This window comes from Oryzias melastigma, linkage group LG15 (assembly GCF_002922805.2).
Source record: "Oryzias melastigma strain HK-1 linkage group LG15, ASM292280v2, whole genome shotgun sequence".
Taxonomy (NCBI): Eukaryota; Metazoa; Chordata; class Actinopteri; order Beloniformes; family Adrianichthyidae; genus Oryzias; species Oryzias melastigma.
This window is the reverse complement of record NC_050526.1, coordinates 20072087-20087794: the sequence shown is the minus strand read 5'-3', so window position 1 is coordinate 20087794 and position 15708 is coordinate 20072087. Positions and strand designations below refer to the sequence as shown.

Below are 15708 nucleotides of genomic sequence, written 5' to 3'. Positions count from 1 at the left end.
TATAAACTGTCCAATCAGGTGCCTCAATATACCCCACTTTCAAGTGGTAGGGGTGTGGACTGCCAACAAGCTGACTACTGATTGACAAGAGTTGTTACCATAGAAACGTTGACTCAAATTGACTCGGACCAATCCCTGCTTGCTGAGGATTTCTTCAATTCAACATGTTGGCGTTCATATCGCAAATAAATGGGTGACTGAGCTGACTTTGTTTCATTGGAGCCGGAAGTAAGTTATTCACTATGGATGATGTCACACTCACTCGGTCCAGTTCTCATTACAGTCAGTGATGCTTGGATCAGTAACCCTTGTGATGGCTATGCTAGTACATCTTTTTTCTAAGCTTTGATATTAACAAGTTGTTTGCCTTAGTGTGAAAAGATGATGCACAAGGGGATGTTTTCCAGAAGAAAGTTCATGCTAGTGGAAAACAAAAGATGTTGCAAGTTTCTGTTTGAACAGCAAAATGAATTGCTTTTCCTCCAAACCATCTTTGTAACCATCCATATGACCCCAAAAGGGATTCACTGGGTTCTGAGGATGGATGGATGGATGGATGGATGGATGGATGGATGGATGGATGGATGGATGGATGGATGGATGGATGGATGGATGGACGGATGGATGGACAGGTGGATGGTTGTATGGATGTATGAACGAATGGAGAGATTAATGGATAGATGAATGGATGGATGCATGGAATAACAAATGGACGGAGAGACAGGCGGATGGATGGATGAACGACTAGATTAACTGATTGATTGATTAACGAATAGATGAAATAACAAATGGATCTACAGATGGACAACCTGTGTAATTGTTCCCATCTATGGCATTTTCAAACCCTGGGATGTTTAAAACTAGGGAGATAAACGAGGATGGCAGTAGCTGGATAATCCTCAGAAAGGCTCTTGTGGAGCTGAGAATTTCATGATAACCTGTCAATGAGGGTGAAGTCCTCAAAGAAAGCTAAACATCTTCCAGTTGACCCAGGTGTATTTCATTTGGTTTTGTGAGAGCGTATTTTACAAAGACAACATAGAACTGATGTTACATTTAAAAAGACCCTATTTAAATAATATTGTAAAACATCACAATATATTACAATAATAATGTAAAATATAAATTGCTGATTTAACAAAAAATCAAATTCAAAACCTGACAACAAGATGAAGACGGTTAAAGGCACAGTGAAAAACTGCCGAAAAATTAAACTTAGTCATGTCAATATGATGCTATTAAACAAACACAAATTACTAAATGCTGGATCATCCCCACATTAGCCTTGAAGATTATAATTAGTCCAATTAGTGGATGTGCGTGCATGATAGATCATTAAATGTGCATTTCAATTTCTAAAAAAAAAAAAATCATACACATGTAAGGTTTCACAAAATGGATTTGTTTATGAGCAGGCTCTGTCAGGTAGGTGTGGAAACACTCAATGCCAGCAGTGCGAGGACTGTGAGTCGGACATGTGTCCTCCTCAATCCTCATGTGTCCGGGCTGATAAAACTGCATGTAACAGATGCAGGCCCCGAAAGTGCGCTCCTGTCAGGTGGAAATCATGTCAAGCTAGCACATGCCCCCTCACTGCATTGCATACACACCTGACCAGGAACAAAGTGGACAACACAACACTAACCAAGCCAGTCCTGAGACAGAAATCTCATCGTGAGCCATACTCCTCAGCACATTGAGTAGACAGGCTGACACCGCAGCAAACAGAGGAAGAAGTGTGGGTGTGACAGCCCACAGCCACAATTTCATCCTGCCATTACCTGCCCAGCCACTCACAGCTGTGCTCACGGAGACAGTTGCAGAAACACTGCATGCAAGCAAACATACACAATCCAAAGGAGAAAACAAACACGCGTACAACACACACAAACACACACAGTAGCCAGTTAGAGCTGATGCCAAGGCCCTTGCTGCTCATTGTGACTCATTGTCAGGTTGCCAGATGAGTGTTGTCAATTGAGCCGACAGAAATAAGCATATTAGCGACAACAAACTCTGGCAATGTCTCCCTCTCGATTTGACTTGAGCTGCGTGAAGAAGTGCATGATGCTGAGGGCGGCTCACCGAGTTCACCTAACACAAGCATTTACTTAAACCTGATGTTCTCAAAGAGACAATGAGACAGAGTCCGGGTATCATTATAGAAGCATCACTGACATATGACAAAAATGTCAGTTCCATGTTTACTGTGAGTTCTCTCAACTTGATCTTTACCAGATTAAAACCATGTCAACATAAAATTAACAGCAAATAAATTGAAAATCTTTGAAAAAAAAAATTAACAATTCAACTGACAAAAGTCGATTATTTTCTGTATTTCGCCTCGTAGAAATTCTAAGCCAACATGGCAGATAATGCACCATTTTGGATGGACCATGACTTTATCACATGTACAGTTTATTCAATTTTGTATCCTCTCCCCTTCATCTCTAAATTGTAGTCATGCGAGTACAGCATAAAACAGTTAATATCTGTACAGGAAAAGATATATTGGCACTACTGGTTTAAAAGTACAAGATTTTAAAAAAAGAAACTTAAAAAAATCAGCAAATTAAAATGAGAAAACAATCAAGAACTACATTCACGAACTGGGCATGTTGAACAGAACAAAAGTTTAAAAGACTACATACAGAGTTCGTGCATTGGCAGAGGAAGAACAGAAGCTTTTTCCAGATGTTAGTCAAAGAAAAGACATGGGAATTGAAATACTTTGTGTTTTTGGCTTCTATTTCTCAAATGTCTTATTCTGATTCTGTCTTCAAACTTCTCATGCAACCCTCTAACCATCTCAGATCCTCAAAGCTTCACACCATTTCTCCTAATCCATCATGGTTGTCACTGCAGGTAAAGCAGTTACAGACTGAACATTTTTCTATGTATACTCCACTTTCTTAATGTGGGTTTTGTCCACTAAGTGATATATTTTAAACAGTCTTCCAAATCAGAATCAATTTGAAGTTCAGTTCATGTTTATTTTTCCATCTGTAGGAAGTGTTTTGAATGGAAGCCTCTTTTTTTACATGAGTGCTTCAGCTAAGCTGAAAAAGAAGGAGTCAGATTTGCAGTTTTTTTTTTCATTTTGTTTTTTTTTAATTCTGTGTCAAGAGAGTTTCGTCCCTTACTGAGATTTCCGCAAGCAGCATTAGACTGACCCTAGAATGAGAAGTCACAACAGGAAGTGGCCCAGTCCTGGTCTTGCTTTTGATTGAATATAAGTTAACCTAAGGATGTAGTTAGAATTAAACTCCCAACTAGTGATGTGAGTATCAATACCAGAGTATTGCATCATCATTTTGGTATTGACCACTTCATTAAAATATCAATTACAAATTAATAATTGACTAAATAAGTGTCATTTCTAGACATTTTTTTGGTTATTGGGTGAGTTACTCCTGTGTTTTGTAGCCAAAGCATCCCCTAGCCCAAAGTACATTGAACTACTCCATCAGTCACATGACCAAAGGTGCAAGTTGTGGTATGATGTCTTTATGAACAACACAGCACGGCATGATTTTAGAAAGAACATTTTTGTATTTTTTACCTTGCACAATCTTGTGTGGTCAGGATGACCCCACTCTTACATTGGAGCGTTGAATTACTTTCTGGTGCTACGGGCACACCAAGCATGTGTGCTTACACTCAAGAACGGGCTCAACACGGGTTTGGTACACACTTTTAGCATTTGGTTTTTACACAGCTTTATCACGACCCAATACTAGTGCATGTACTTGCAGTTGGAAGAGATTTGGAGAGAAATTTCGAAGTTATATAATAATTGATATATGAAAGGCTTGATGTCATATAATTCTCATATAAATCCTAGTTCCTGATTGGTCAAAGTTAAACTGGTTTATCCTTTGACGCACTCTCAATTTGCCGCACAATTTGTGCATAAGAGCCCATAAACAGACTTAAAACTTGCGTAGCATACGTGAATGCGAGAGTTTTGACCGTGGAAACCCAAAAGGTGTGTTAACATAGACTATTCATTGGATGTGGTCCCAGGTCCGGTGTGAACGTAGCACAACTGAGAACTCGCATTTTTTATCACATCTTTTGTTGTGAGTCCAACTCTGCCCATCAATTATTCCTTTAGATCACTTGTAAAATACCAGGTAATGTTCAATTCAAACTGCTGTAACAATCAAACGGGTGGAATTGTTCTTTTAAGACATTTGGTAATCTTTTAAAGATGAGGTCATCAGATTAGATGTCTGGTTCCAGCATGGCGGCACTCATATCACAAATAAATATGGTGACTTAATCGACTTTATTTCGTTGAAGCCATTTTCTATGTGTGACGTCACACTCACTCAAATAAAATAGTTGACGAGTTTGTTGCACTCTTTCCTTTTTTTCATGAAACACGATGTGAAGCTTCTGTTATATTCATGTATTCTAACTATCTTATGGTTCATATTGACGTTGTACTTATATGTACATGGTATATATATATATATATATATATATATATATATATATATGTATATGGGTGACAGTAGCTTAGGCGGTAGAGCGGGTCGGCCAATGATCGAAGGATAGGCGGTTGTGTCCTTGGGCAAGGCACTTAACCCTCCTTGCCTCCAGTGTGGCTCCACTGGTGCGTGAATGCGTATGAATGTTCCGGTGATGGTCAGAGGGGCCAGCCACGCCTCTGTCAGCCTGTCCCAGAGCAGCTGTGGCTACAGTTGTACCTTATCATCACCAAGTATGAATGAGGTGTGAATGAATAATGGATACACAATGTAAGCGCTTTGAGCGTCTGGAAAAGCCCAGATAAATCTAATCCATTATTATTATTATTATTATATATTAAGCCTTATATTTACTTGTTATCCATCCCATTACAAATGTGGATGAAGATGGACAGGATTTCATGTCTGCCATGGACACTAGTGAACATAAAAAATCACTGTCTTGTCGTCAACATACCGAGGATAGCACAAGGGTTAAGACAGTGGCCGTCCAGTAAAGTTCCAGAACATTTACTTATAAAACAATAAATAATACTGGAGCCCCAAAATCTGTACATATGCAAGTTTTTTGGCTGTCGCCTTAACTTTTTTTTTTCTCTGCTGAGCTCCAGTCGCTTTCCAGTCGTGAACATTACGCCGGACATAAAGTTGCACATCTTCTGATGCACGACAAGAAAACAGGTGTTCGCAGTCAATGCATGTGGTGCTGTGTGCGCATCTTTTTTTACCTCAACTGATTGAAACTCAGATCCAGGCGTTTGGCGAACTGGCCGTACGTGTCTCCGAGGAAGTGTGGGATCTCTTTTGCATCATGTCCCATGTATGATAGCTAGGAAAACCAGAAACAAGAAGAGAAAATAACTAAAGGGGCACCTATGTATCTCCAAATTATTTGCAAAAATGAATGCGAAATTATTTCAGAAAAGCTAGATATTGTAGAACTAAACTGAAACAATGCATGCAGCAGGTAATCTCCACCTGTCATTTCCTAACAAAAGTATTATGAAGTTTTCTATAGTTAGATGTACAGTATTATCATGGCCATGGGTCAGCTTTACAGTAGATCATATACTGAGGCACTGATGTTAACTTTTGCTTTCAAACTGCAAAATGAAGTGAAAACTCAGCCCTGCCTGTTATAGCATGAGTCACATGACAGCATGGAGACGAGGAAATGAAACATTTTACTCTGAAAATCCCTAAAATACAATTATTATTCATAAAAGTAGCACAAAAAGTAGACTTTTAAACATAAACATACTTTCCTGACCCAACTCACCTGAGTTCCATTCAAAGACACCAGCGACTCTGTGTGAAGCATGACTTTCTCCTGGGCGGGGGGACGGGAGAGAGACAGGGGGGGTTTTCAAAATAAAGTGTCACAGGTGGTCCCACGAATCACACGTTCGCGTGAAACGGTCGCGTTTGGTTTGAAGGGGAAAACTTTGGAGTTCTTTCTGGCGCTCTCTGGTTTACGGTTTCCGCGTGCCGCCTCGGTCAGCTGACCTGCTGTTTTTCCGGAAACACGCGGTCTCTGTTAACTCGTAATGTGAAGGAGAAGACTGAAGAGCGGCTGCGGAGGAAATCCCTTTCCCCTCAGCGAAACCACTAACTTCAAAAAAGAACTGCACCTGCCTCCAGCAAAACCCTTACAAACTAATAGGTATAGCACGTGACCACAAACGCAAACGTACATTTACCCAATTATGGAAGTATCTTTTGGTTTAAAACGTATTTTATTGCATCATAATTTTAAACTTTCAGAAGCTTTATGATGTAAAGCCAGTAGCTTACTCTTATGTAAGTGCTGTTTATGTCTGTAGAAGCCTTATGCTGCCAAAAAAGACTGAAACTTGCTCATTTATTCATTAGTTTAGTAAAATGTTTACTTTGAAGTTTCAAAATAAAATACTGCATTTTATGTATTCATTGTGAACTACCCTTTCCAAAAAAAAAAAAACAAACAAACAGGTTATTATTATTATTACTATTATTATTGATACATTGGCAAAGTGTTACTTAGTGATATTTACTTGAGTACCAGTATTGCCTACTTTGCTCTTCCCTGGTGTAAACAAGTTTATGGCATTTATTTAAGAAACTTCTGGTTGAAGTAAGATAATCAATTAGCATAAATATCTGAGATTGTATTTTGTTTGCTCATTTAATGTTGAAAATTTGGATTGTAAACAAAAAAAGCTGATTTTGAGTTAGTTAATCCAATTTTACATTTGTTCAAACAGAATGTAAACGGGATTTTTGTTGCTGTTGTTGTTAGCTTAAAATATGTTTTAGACATTCAATAAAAAAATCCCTTAAGTAGTTCTTCTTCTTTCAGTTACCTTTTTATCTATGGTTTTGAATGAACAGTTTTTCATTAAGTAATATTATTATGCCTTCTTGAAGGGGCAACTTTTGCCTCTTCCCCCAACAAAGACTTGAAGAGCAGGGGTGCATGCAAAGGGGGTCCAGGGGTGGCCCTTTCCCCTGCAGTTAAAACCTGCTCATGTTTTATTTAAACAAATTATTTTTAATTGAGACATTTTTGCAACAACCAGCAAAAAATATAAATAAACAAATGCACCTCAGTTTTTATTTGACTTCACTGTTTTGAACAGAAATTAATTTTAATTTCCACCTATAGGGGCAGTAGCATTTAGTCTGTTCACAAGCCATAATGCAAGAATAAGTACAGATATTTTTAGCTTAACACCCCCCCCCCCATTACAAGCAAATAAACTAAGTTTTGATCATGAACTTGTATTTTTTGTGCACAAAAGAAACCAACATTGTCATGTTCTACCAAAGTACATTCTATAATACGGCTCCATTCATCTTTATTGTGTGTATAGGGTGAAGTTGGGTCAGTGGGTTCAAATTTAGGGTTCTGATTTAGGCCCACTTTACAGAAAAGGGCTCACTGCTGATTTTAGAAATGTGTAGCCCCCAAAAAATCACACTGTTTTGCTCAAATTAAAGAAAATGACCCATTTGCTCAAAATTGAATTAACATTTGTTGATTGGGAGCTAATACACTTTTCAAAAAATTACTCAAAGCAATGTTTTTGTCAACTCCTAACACTATCGCCTTCTTAACAAATATGTTTATCTGAAGAAAATCAATGCAAACTCTGTTTAGTTATTGGCCAAACTTTTAGTTGCAGTAGAACTTGACATTCAATGTTGATTTTTTTAATGAAGTAACCTTATTGCCAAAATATACCCGTTTTGAAGTGTGAAAATGGGTCAATTTTGACCCAAATTTAACGTAAGGATTCACCCTGACTCTAAAAACTGCAAACATAATACTAAAAAATGGCAGAATGTGTTCTTACTGATCGATAGCAATAATATATTTGTCCCCAAACCTTTTTTTCTATTCCTGAAACGGTGTTAATAATCAAAAGCGCCTGTAATGACATTAGTAGGAAACTGTGTGGAGCGGCTTCAGAATGAAACTTTAAGGCTCCGCTCTGGTTCACTGCATGCTGCGTGACATCACTTCTGACCTCCCCTAGAAGCGGAAAAGCTGCCTGGCTCCTCCCACCGGCGCTCGCGCCGAGACTCCGCCAGGCTGCATGGCTTTAGTGCTGCACGCGGCACATCCCGCGCGCCAGCTTCAGGAGAAAATAATCTTGATGATTTACAAAAGGGAATTTACATTAAAAAAAATATATATTTTTGGGTAAAATTTTGAAATTATTCACGTCTATTTCGGGAGCTAGAATGATCTCAGGTAATGTTTTAAGATAAACGCGCATGCATCGACTAAACTTGTATTTTCTTATATTTGTATTTTCAAATTAAAGCTTGTATGACATTCGACAGTAAATAACGCAATAGCACAAAAAATAAGCCGACTGCAAGATATTTTATTTTTTTAAAGCGCAGACAACATAAAGTTTTAAAGAAATGTTAAAGTTCCGACCAAAAAAAAAAAACGGAACTATTTTCTTCTTCTTCTCCATTACAAAGACAAAAGAGGCACATCCTGTTTGTTCCTCCAACATCTTTCTTCCGGAGATGTAAATAGTTGTATTTGCATGCGAGCTGATTCGTAAACATGTCGCCGTTGGGAAATTTATGGGGACATTAAAACTTTCTATTTAAATATGGTGAATTATGGCCGGTGAAATGTGTTACCATTTAAGAGGAATGCCGAGTATTTTGGTATCTGGTGCTGGGGCTCATTTGTCATCCGGACAATAAAGAGGGTTTTCGCCTGACAGTGAAAATTTATGGTTGCCCTTCGTTGCCCTAATAACTCACATATTGTGTCAGGAGCTGACAAAAAAATAAATAAATAAAATTTAAAAAAGCAGCAAGGTTGTTATCAATCACACATCTTTGCATATTGTAAATCCCCCATCAACCAATATTTTTTTCAAAATAAAATGCTCAAAATCAAGCTTTAAATTTACTTAAAAATATGTAAACTGTGTTCATTTATTTTTATTTCATTTGATTTGTGTTTTATCTCCTATTAGCCATACTTGATTTTTATTTCCACATCTAATAAATTCGAAACTTTATTTAAAAATAAAGAAAAAACATAATTTTGTCTCTTGTTGACTGTCTCTTCCAGAGTTTCTTGGTCTCCCAGTTGACCTGTCAAGCAGATTACCACAGAAAGAGATTAATGGCATAGGCGGGTTGCAGTAATAATCGTTTTGTTTGATGTGACAACTTTGATAGGCGTTGATTTACTTACAAACTGATAGGCTTTTAATTGAGCGCCTCCATCCCCGATTGAGATGAAAGGATGGGGGTAAAAAAAAAAAAAAAAAAAAAAAAAGGTTGAAAAAGCTGCCCGATTGCCCCGGAGCCTCAATACTGATTAGCCATCTCAGCGGTGAATAGTTCAAGGCATTTGAAACTTCTCCTCTCAGCGGCCTGACAGACCATTTCTCTTCCCTTTTCTTTGCCCATTCTCCCTCTGAAAGAAACTCAATCATTTTCATTATATGTAAATAAAATCGGGCTGACATCACTGTGCGGTGTCTGGATTTCTTGTTTGGACCCCCCCATCTGCCCTCTTTAGCTCCCTTTCTTTGTTATTGCCGTTGCAGATGACAGGGTGCCCGAGGCAGATGACAGGTTTCAACGACACAATGGCATTTGCGCGTTATTTGGCACAAATGGATAAAGTTTTCCAAATCCACGATTTTATAGAGAAAAAAAGTTAAAACACAAGAAATGTCTTTATTTATTTTATTATTATATTATACGGCAAAATTACTTCACATATGTGAGCAAATCTGCAAGTTATTCAATTTTCATCATGCAGCCTCTGAAAGTTGCACCCCTTAAAGTTCCATTCTCTTGTTCCAGTCATTTTGCGCAATCCTGTCTTTTTGGCACAAAAACCCCCCATTGAACCTTAACGTCAACTTATTGTCTTTTTCTTGTCTATTGCCTCTCTTCCCGTTTGCTCCTCTCCTGCAGTCACACTGGCATGTAATCAGCCACAATAGCCGACATAAATCAAGGGGTGGATTGACAGCGCCTGACAAATAACTGATTGATTGCGGTGGAGCAGAATTGACACTTGACGGAGGGGTTGAGATAGAAATAGAAGGGCGGGTGTATATTATACTGAAAACATGTGACGTTCACATCCCTCCATTACTACATTGGTCTATTCCTGTCAACGCTTGTCTGTTTAGGGAATTCAAGCTGAAGTGGTTGGTTTTATGGTTGCAGGTCCAAATGGGGCTGGATTGCGCGTAACGGAGCGCAAGGTATAGCGCAATCCATGCAACATACAACAGTAAATAGCAGATACATTTAAAAAAATGTATTTAAGGATGCATTTTTATGTACTAATAAGCAAAATTACCATGAATCAGATCAAAATAAACTGAAAAACTGAAATCTAGTTGACTGACTTTTAATTAATCATTTCCTTTGTGAAAGTAAATGGATAACTTCTTGTTTGGATGGATTTTGGCGCACTGCATGCGCAAAAGTGCCGGCGTTCACGGCAAACAACACATTTTTCCCCTCCTATATCTCCTCCCCCGAGCTGTCAAAATAGAGGCGCTTACAAAGCGGAGAACGTCACATCCCCTTGACCCTCCAATCACCTCAGGGTCCCATTTGATTGGAAGGCGGCAAAGGCTTTAATCTCAGACTAATTCAGCTGCTTTTGAAGTGAAAATTTCTACCAGTTCGTACTTCGGGAGTACAGAGGGAGGACCTGCAGACAGGCGCACACACGGCGCAGCGCTCATGGTGCCAGACGCAGACGCGGATCTGCGATAACCTCGCGCCGTCTCCTTCCAGCTGCCGCGCCTTGCTCCTCTCCAGTCGGGATTATTACAGCATTTTTCTGCTTTTATTTTTTATTTTCCTTCCTGCCAGTAGGCTCGGTTACTTCTCCTGATTTTCTTAATGAATCTGGCGAAAGCATCCCCATCTCATTTCCTGACAATTGGGACATGATCACATCGCCCTCGGCGTCTGCCCTGAAAAATAGTGAAATTTGTGCAGCGTGGGAAAGCAGCAGTCCTCGGAATAGCAGCTCGGCGAGCATCAACAAGCCTTTTCTCCACTCCGCACATCCTTCTGACCCACTACGACAAGCGAAGCGACTTCACATCAAGGTTTTGAAAATGCTTACTGCACGGTCAGGACACATTTTGCACCCGGAGTATCTGCAGCCCTTGCCTTCTACTCCAGTTAGCCCCATCGAGGTAGGAAAACTCCTTTTTTATCTCAAATATTTTGGGTGTTGGTGTGTTTGCGTTACGCGTGGAAAAGGTTTCGGGAGTTTCCCTACCTCTTTCTTCCTGCGATTTCGCCTGTCCCACGATAATTCCGGGGTTTAGAATGTGTCTGAGCTTGTTGAAATGTCTGTATCTGTTTTTTTAAGGTTTTAACGTTGCAATACTTAGTTTTACTCCCGGAGGAGCTGTGCGTAAACATGATTTTACGCACGTTTAATGATGCGCGTAAAGACGCGTTTTTGTACTTAAATGTATTTTGCTTTTTAATAATTTAGGGTTTGTTTTTGCTCTATTTTGTGCAGTTGGACGCTAAGAAAAGTCCGTTGGCTCTGCTGGCGCAGACCTGCTCTCAAATCGGCAAACCGGACCCGCCGCCCTCTTCCAAATTATCCTCCGTTACACCAAATGGATCTAGTGAAAAGGAATCTAAATCGGGCCCTTTGAAACTAAGCGACATTGGCGTGGATGACAAGTCCAGCTTCAAACCTTACTCCAAACCCGCAGATAAGAAGGACTCGTCTTCGGGCGTCTCAGGCGGAGAGAAGTCTGGTTTCCGAGTGCCGAGCGCCACCTGCCAGCCGTTCACGCCGCGGACAGGCAGCCCCAACTCCAGCACCTCTGCCTCTCCCATGCCATCAGAGGGAAAGTGCGGAGACAGAGAGGAAAAGAAAGATTCTGACTGTAGTAAAAACGGCTCCGCGGACGGATCTGGCACCACAAGCCACAGCAGGATAAGCGTCAGCTGTGGTGGAATTAACGTGGAGGTCAACCAGCACCAGGAGGCGACCCCTGGCACTAAAACCACCTCTTCCTCGGAGTCTTCATCCGTAACTTCTGTATCCTCTGCGTCCGTTCTCGGCTCAGGACTTGTGGCGCCAGTTTCTCCTTATAAACCGGGACAAACAGTTTTTCCTTTGCCTCCAGCTGGCATGACCTATCCGGGCAGCTTGGCGGGGGCCTACGCTGGTTACCCTCAACACTTCCTGCCCCACGGAGGGAGCTTGGTAAACGCACAGCTGGCCAGCTCCCTGGGCTGCAGTAAAGCTGGCTCCAGCCCTTTGGCCGGAGCCTCCCCGCCGTCCATTATGTCAGCCAGCCTGTGCAGAGACCCTTACTGCCTCAGCTACCACTGTGCCAGTCACTTAGCGGGCGCAACCGGCGCGTCTTCCACGCACGACTCGGCAGCTGCGGCCGCCGCAAACGCCCTGAAATCCAGCTACCCACTAATGTACCCGACCCACCCCATCCACGGGGTCCACTCCTCGGCGCCATCATTTAGCGGACACCCCCTGTACCCCTACGGCTTTATGCTCCCCAACGACCCTCTCCCCCACGTTTGTAACTGGGTGTCTGCGAACGGACCGTGCGACAAGCGCTTCTCCTCCTCAGAGGAGCTCCTGAATCACCTGAGGACACACACAGCTTTTACCGGCGCGGAGAAGTTGATATCCGGTTACCCCGGGTCCTCATCGCTGGCCAGCGCTGCCGCGGCGGCCATGGCCTGTCACATGCACATGCCACCGTCAGGAGCCCCAGGGAGCCCCGGGACTTTGGCTCTCAGGAGCCCGCACCACGCGTTAGGACTCAGCAGCCGCTATCACCCCTACTCCAAAAGTCCCCTGCCAACTCCCGGTGCGCCTGTCCCAGTCCCCGCAGCCACCGGCCCATACTACTCCCCTTACGCACTGTACGGCCAGAGACTCACCACAGCGTCTGCGCTGGGATACCAGTGAGGAGGGAAAAGACTTTGAAAAGTTTATAATATCAAGAATGCAAATATTAAAACAAGAAAACTTTTACTTTAACTGCGCTAAACTTTATGAGCAGGATCCGTGGTCTTCAACTGTATTTATTTATATGTCGGCTTAAAAGCAGGCGGTAAACAGCTGCATATGGAAAATATTTGAGCAACTCAAAAAGTGCATTTTGTTGAAACCGAACTGTCAGGAAAAAGTGGAAGAAAAAAATCACGCATATGTTAGAGTACTGATTAACGTAGGGGTCATCATTTCATGTTGATTTGAAAACTGCTATGATTGTATTTGTTATTATTTAAATGTCCCATTGAGAGGAAAAAAATAATAATTTACATGCATGTTTGTTTCTTAAATTGAAAAAAAAAATCGTCCACATTTTAAATTGCCGTTATTTTTCAGGTGTACCTGATAAAAAGAGAATTGATATTTTTTTGTATGTATTCTGGAAAAAAAAATAAGAAGCAATTCTGTTCCATATTTCCGTGTGACTCATTTTGTTTACCTGAAACATAAAAGTCTAAACATATTTTTGTTGAGTTATTGACGTATACAAAATCTAATTTCTGTATTTTGCATCTTAAGTTTGGAAAAAATGAAAAACATTTCAATTCGTCTAGACACGAAAACTGGCTTTAGTTCCATTTGGATAAAAAAAAACAAAAAACGCGAGCGTAATTTATTTCCATGACGCACAAATGACCTTCAGATTGCAGTAAATGCTATGCTTTTTAGGAGGGCTCCTCATGATTTGGATGAACATTTTGCGCAAATTGTTTTAATTTATACTAAAAAATAATTTATTTATAATTTTAAAACGTACTTTTGATTGCAAAATTTGAAAAAGTAAATTTTTTTTATTTTCACCTTAAAAAAATCTTGGCCTTTAAGCTAAAATACTTAGAAAAAGTTTAGTTTTCTATGGGCCCTCTGCAAAACCCGTATGTGTTGTTACTAAGGAAAGTTTAAGTTTGATTTCCTTTTTTTAATGAATGTCTGTGTTCTCAAACACCGCAAAATCCAACGCACGCGCATTTTTCATTTCAGTACCTGTGAAAACTTTTGGGATTTTTAAAATTATTATTTTTTATTGAGGACATTAAACGCTCCACTTCGCTATCGAGGTCAGACGCACGGAACAACTATTTACGCAAGATACAAATCCAGGAAAAATGCGCAAATTACGCATCACAATTATACAAATTTATTTATATTACTTTTGGAAGTTTTTTTTTTTTAATTCTAGTGATGAATATTTTTGATCATCAATGAATGGCCTTGAAAATGAGAATGAAAGCCGGATCTATCCTTGCTGGCTTTACATGAACTTTATCTCCAAGTGTCTCCTTGGATCCAGCTGTTCTCCAGTTATCATCGTCATTATCACGACGAATGTCTCCTCAGCTGCTGACCTTTCTGTCCGATTGAAAAAAAAAAGATGCAAAAAAAAAAAAGAAGCATATCGCGGCCCACACGCGTCCTAAACTGATGTAATGACGGTGAAAGGGAGCAATTTCCATTTTTACCCACATCATGGTGGCTGTGCTCGGAGGTCCCCGGTGGAAGGCAATTTATCATGTGCCCCTCCTCCTGGCCCTGTCACTGTAGGAACAGGCAGGCACATGTGTGCATGAATTACCAAGCCTGCCTCCCCCCTCCTCCCTCCCCCCCTCTCACTGTGGAGGTTTGACACAGAGGGGAGACAACATGGGGGCTCAGAGTATGCAGGAGAAGTAAAGTACATATTCACTTTGTCCGTCAAGAGCTAAAGGTGCTTGTGTGTGCATGGAGCTCTGCAGAACAATAACACCCCTTTAATCCCAGCACTGGCAACCAGTGGATGTTGCGTCAGCGTTGCTTCTGCAGCTGTTTCATATCATTTAGAAGTTGTTTATTTTATTTTATTTTCAATGCTGGATAAAGTCACTAATATAAAAATGACAGTTTGAGTTTTTATTTTTTTGAGTAGCAGTTAGAAAGCAGTTTAAAGCAAGGAATTCAGGGGGATAAATAAATTATGTTATTTAATTTGATTAAATCCTGCAAATGTTCAGTTAAAAATACAGTTTGAAGCACAAATATGTAAACAAATTGGTTTAAAGTGTTACAAAATTGCTCAAAAACATCAAAATAATCTGTTTTTAAAAGTGAAAAATTCCTTTTTTTCTTCTTTAGGACATTTTTTTTTATTTCAAACTTTATAGCTGGTGAGGATCCAAAGTATCATATTTCTCGGAAATAAATATTCTTATACGTAATAAGTATTATAATCTGTTTTTAAATTGTTGACAGTTTTTTCCTTAATGAAAATGCTCATTAAAATTCGATAAATGTCTTCAAAGGTTGCTTTATTAGGACAACAAGAATGGGTTTTCCCTTCTTCACAGCGTTCATTCTTCGCTCCTGCATGTCGAAAATCAAAATCTTTCAAACCCTTTTGGTCCGGAAAATGAAGCAGACGTTCTGAATTCTTCTCGGAGGGAGGACGACACTGCAGGAAATCTGGCAGAACATCTGGCAGTCCGGTGTGTGACTCACACAAACACCTTACCACATATCCAGCTCTACTGAATCACCACCACTAAAGCTGTCATTTGTGGGTGTGTGGCACAGTGTTGGGACATGGAGTCATCTGCACCGGCAAGTAAGAAGCATAAAGTTTGGGCAACAAGGAGAAAGTGTTTAAACTAGAAAGACATAAAGCAGAAAATCAAAATTTAACTTACTTGT

At 40.2% G+C, this 15708-nt stretch overlaps 2 protein-coding genes across 2 annotated transcripts in view; one reads left to right on the top strand and one right to left on the bottom strand.

The window, feature by feature from the left end:
* The window catches only part of lrmda (leucine rich melanocyte differentiation associated), a 247379-nt gene extending 241245 nt beyond the window's left edge, over positions 1–6134 (bottom strand). Inside the window, exons 1-2 of the mRNA XM_024297434.2 lie at positions 5776–6134; positions 5225–5325 (exon numbers count right to left, since the gene is read on the bottom strand). Of these exons, the coding sequence (XP_024153202.1) occupies positions 5225–5325; positions 5776–5817 (143 nt within the window). The 5' untranslated portion in view covers positions 5818–6134. The remainder of the gene's footprint in view (positions 1–5224; positions 5326–5775) is intronic.
* Positions 6135–10423: 4289 nt separating this feature from the next.
* On the top strand, positions 10424–14432 carry znf503 (zinc finger protein 503). The gene is made up of 2 exons (XM_024297433.2): positions 10424–11191; positions 11527–14432. The coding sequence occupies exons 1-2, from the start codon at positions 10937–10939 to the stop codon at positions 12955–12957; spliced, it is 1686 nt and encodes a 561-aa protein (XP_024153201.1). The 5' UTR covers positions 10424–10936; the 3' UTR covers positions 12958–14432.
* Positions 14433–15708: the final 1276 nt, after the last annotated feature.

Bases quoted from the DNA above. Each gene is read 5' to 3' on its own strand.
- znf503 (XM_024297433.2), top strand. From the start codon at position 10,937: ATGATCACATCGCCCTCGGCGTCTGCCCTGAAAAATAGTGAAATTTGT. The intron at 11,192-11,526 runs GTAGGAAAACTC...TATTTTGTGCAG, and splicing joins CTCCAGTTAGCCCCATCGAG to TTGGACGCTAAGAAAAGTCC.